General features: G+C 41.5%; 1 protein-coding gene across 1 annotated transcript; it reads right to left on the bottom strand.

Moving 5' to 3' along the window:
- Positions 1-2433: 2433 nt before the first annotated feature.
- Positions 2434-2769, bottom strand: LOC149833591 (uncharacterized). The gene has a single exon (XM_090009180.1). It carries the CDS (start codon positions 2767-2769, stop codon positions 2434-2436), a length of 336 nt encoding a protein of 111 aa, XP_089865306.1.
- Between the last annotated feature and the right edge of the window lie 550 nt (positions 2770-3319).

The raw sequence follows: 3319 nt of genomic DNA, 5'->3' as shown, positions 1-3319 counted from the left end.
AAGGTATGAGTCTTCAAGTCGGTCATATATAGTGATGGGCATACATGAGGGGCTTTTGGGTTAATTAGAACGGCACATACTGGCTGTCTCCTAGCTAATGTTGTGGTTGTGCAATGGGGCTTACCCTATTTATGAAAGTGGAATGATCAAGCAAAATTGGAGTTGTTAATGACAACAATGACGTCAATTTAGCATACGGAGAAGCTAATTTAGGAATGCCTACGCTGGTATTTGAACGTCGGTGAGCTCCTAGGAATGAACTTACCTCACTCCCCACCATGTCCAGCACTGCTGCAATGTTATCATCCGATACACATCGTATCAGCAGAAATTTAATACGCTGCAAGCCTGAATCTGCTCTTTTTTAATAAATGTAAAAAAATACCAAAAAACAATTTTTTATATTATTTTAAATTTATTTTAATGATTTTAACACGTGTCACGTTATGATTGACATGTAATAATTTTTTATTATTTTTGGGCCGATACAGAACGATTCAATTGAGTATCGGTATCCGGCCCGATACAGCTGAATCCGTGGCCAAACGATTCAGGGCAGTTAGTTCGCAGCAAAGCAAAGGTGGGGTTTGGTGGAATGGGAAGTAACAAAATGATCTGATGGAGATCGGCCGGCATGTGGGCTTCTTCTTCAAACTCAGAGACAGGTCACATTATCTTTCTTTTTGCTTTTATTTTTTCGTGTATATTCATGACCAAACACATATATTTTAGATGGCACCTAATTTTCAACGCCTTTAGAGATAGTGATTGGAAGCTAGCTTCCTGCTAAGGCTGGTCAATGTTATGAGATGTTCGTGGTTTGCTCAGCTCAACTCGTTAAACCGGGGCTACCCGGCCCTGCTACCATTAGGGGACTATATATTACATCTAATGTATTGATTTTGTGAATGAGCCAGTTTGAGCTTAACTCAATAGGTTTAGAGTTCAGTTTGCTTTATATTTTTTAAATTCAATTTTTAGAAAATGTTTTTTTGGTTAAAGATCCAGCTTGATCAGCTTGGCTCAGTTCAGTTCTTGAACACCCTCTGTTCGGTTTGTTTGGATCTTTTACCAACCCTACTTCCTGCTCTAGGGAATTCTTTGAAAACATGAATAGATTGAAGTGCCAACACATTTTGATAGATATATATATATATATATACTTAGCCGGGCATCTGAATCTAGATTTTGAGAAATTTGGAAAAGTTGCTTTAAGGCCAACCTGATTGCCTTTGGTTCTTGTGAGGTCTTATGCAAACCACAACACGAAACAAAAGACACGTACTTTCACGTTCAGGCACGAGGTACAGAACTCTCAAAACCTAGAAAGTCTAAACTCTGGTAACCAAATCTCGAAAGGAATGAGCTCTATATATGACGAAGGGCATAAAACCCTAGCTGGTACAAAAGGAAAAACTTACAATACTAACCTCATTGTACGGTGGCCAAAACATTTTCTGAATGGGTCATGAATCGGGGAGGGTACAGAATTCAAGGCCCTCACAACAGCAGGGTTTTGGATTGCTGGCCCAGCTAATGTGCAACTACTCGTAGGCCATAGCTTCCATTAATGTAACGAATGGTTTTAACGGAAACGTGGCCCTAGGGATGCCGGATATGCGACAGTCTATGGTTACCAGCAAGAGAATTTGACGTGACTCCAATACCTTCTCTGGCTTTTTCCCAATATCGACAGTCTTAAGCATGTGCACTAGACACATACCATGGATCTCTTGCATAGTCTTTTGAAGAAAGCAAAGCCACAAAATCAAAACAAGCTCTCGGTCCACAACATCGTCGATTATATATATACACACGTTTTTCTGCGATGAAATATTACCCTGAAAGAAAGGAAAATCATAGAATAAATCAGGACCTGCAATTCACCGTTGGAGGAGCGAGGGATGAACGTTCCCCACGAATTATGACAAATTAAGAACGTTCCCCACGAGTTATGACAAATTAAGTAGGAATCTGGTATCACACATGTTTTAACCATCTCAATAAACACCTATATGTCTCTCCTGAGGAAACCAAATACACACACGCACTGAGAGAGAGAGAGAGAGAGAGAGAGAGAGAGAGAGTTTATACAAATGGTTAATAGCACAACCCGAATCCAGAGCACTTATCATTCAATCAATCAATGGTAACAAGGTCGATTTTCTTACCCATCAATTTACAACAAGACTGGAATTGATATATTACCTACACCACCAATCCAAATCCATCTGCATGTGAAACTTAGGAAGGGCTTACAGATGTATATCAGGAAAGACATAATTGTCGTCTCTTAGTTTTTCCCCTTCTCCTATCTTCCACCGCCGCACCTGAAGCTTGACGATAGAACCGGGGGACCTACGCACCAACAAGCTCAAAAGTCTAATTAAGGAGAAGAAAGAGGCCTTTTCTTTTTTCCTTTTTTTTGGATGGTCACACGCCACAAGCCGTGCAGTTGCATGATTTAGGGACGAAGGCACAGACGCCGTAAGGCTTGTCTGGAAGAGCGCAATCTATGCCGAAACAGCAAGGCAGCGTCGCACAAGAGCTGGGGTCTGTGCTACCGGCGCTGCAGCACCTGCATGCCAAGCACAGCTGAAACGGCGCCAGCCGACGGCGGCCATCCGATGCAGCAAACACGCGGTACTTCACCTCCTCAATTGGCCTGTAATCGATCATCGGCGCCCCACCTGACTCCACGGATAGACTCGATAGCATATAAGCGGTGGCGTTGAGACCAGCTGCTAACCGCGAAGGTGTCGACAACATAGCCAGTATGATGGTCAAGACCAGGGCATGCTGAGCTCCAAGGGCACCCATAGAGAGAGAGAGAGAGAGAGAGAGAGAGAGAGAGAGAGACTGAACCTTTCAGTTGGGGAAAGTATTGACGGACAATATTCCTTGTGTTTCCTTAGTGGATTAGTGCGGGATGCACGGCACTAGGAAAGAGTCTATATATATATATATATATGTGTGTGTGTGTGAGAGAGAGAGAGAGGCCTTAAACAAATCACTCTTTAAATACTGGCTTCCAACGATGCCTATCTACTTGGTCCGTTACCTATTTGTTTTGCAAGTGTGGGCTTCGGCCAATGTTGTCTGGCCCTGAATCGTTGGGCCACCGGTTTCAGCTGTATTGGCAGATATCAATACTCAACTGAATTGTTCTGTATCGGCCTAAAAATAATAATAAATTATAATGTATCAATTACACATGTTAAAATCATTAAAATAAATTTAAAATAATAATAAAAAGTAGTTTTTATTATATTTTACAATTATTAAAAATAGCCGATTCAGGCCTGCAGAGTATCCAAAT

The sequence above is a fragment of the Nuphar pumila genome, chromosome 6, assembly GCF_984573655.1.
Source record: "Nuphar pumila chromosome 6, dmNupPumi1.hap1.1, whole genome shotgun sequence".
Taxonomy (NCBI): Eukaryota; Viridiplantae; Streptophyta; class Magnoliopsida; order Nymphaeales; family Nymphaeaceae; genus Nuphar; species Nuphar pumila.
This window is presented reverse-complemented; position numbering and strand designations above follow the sequence as displayed.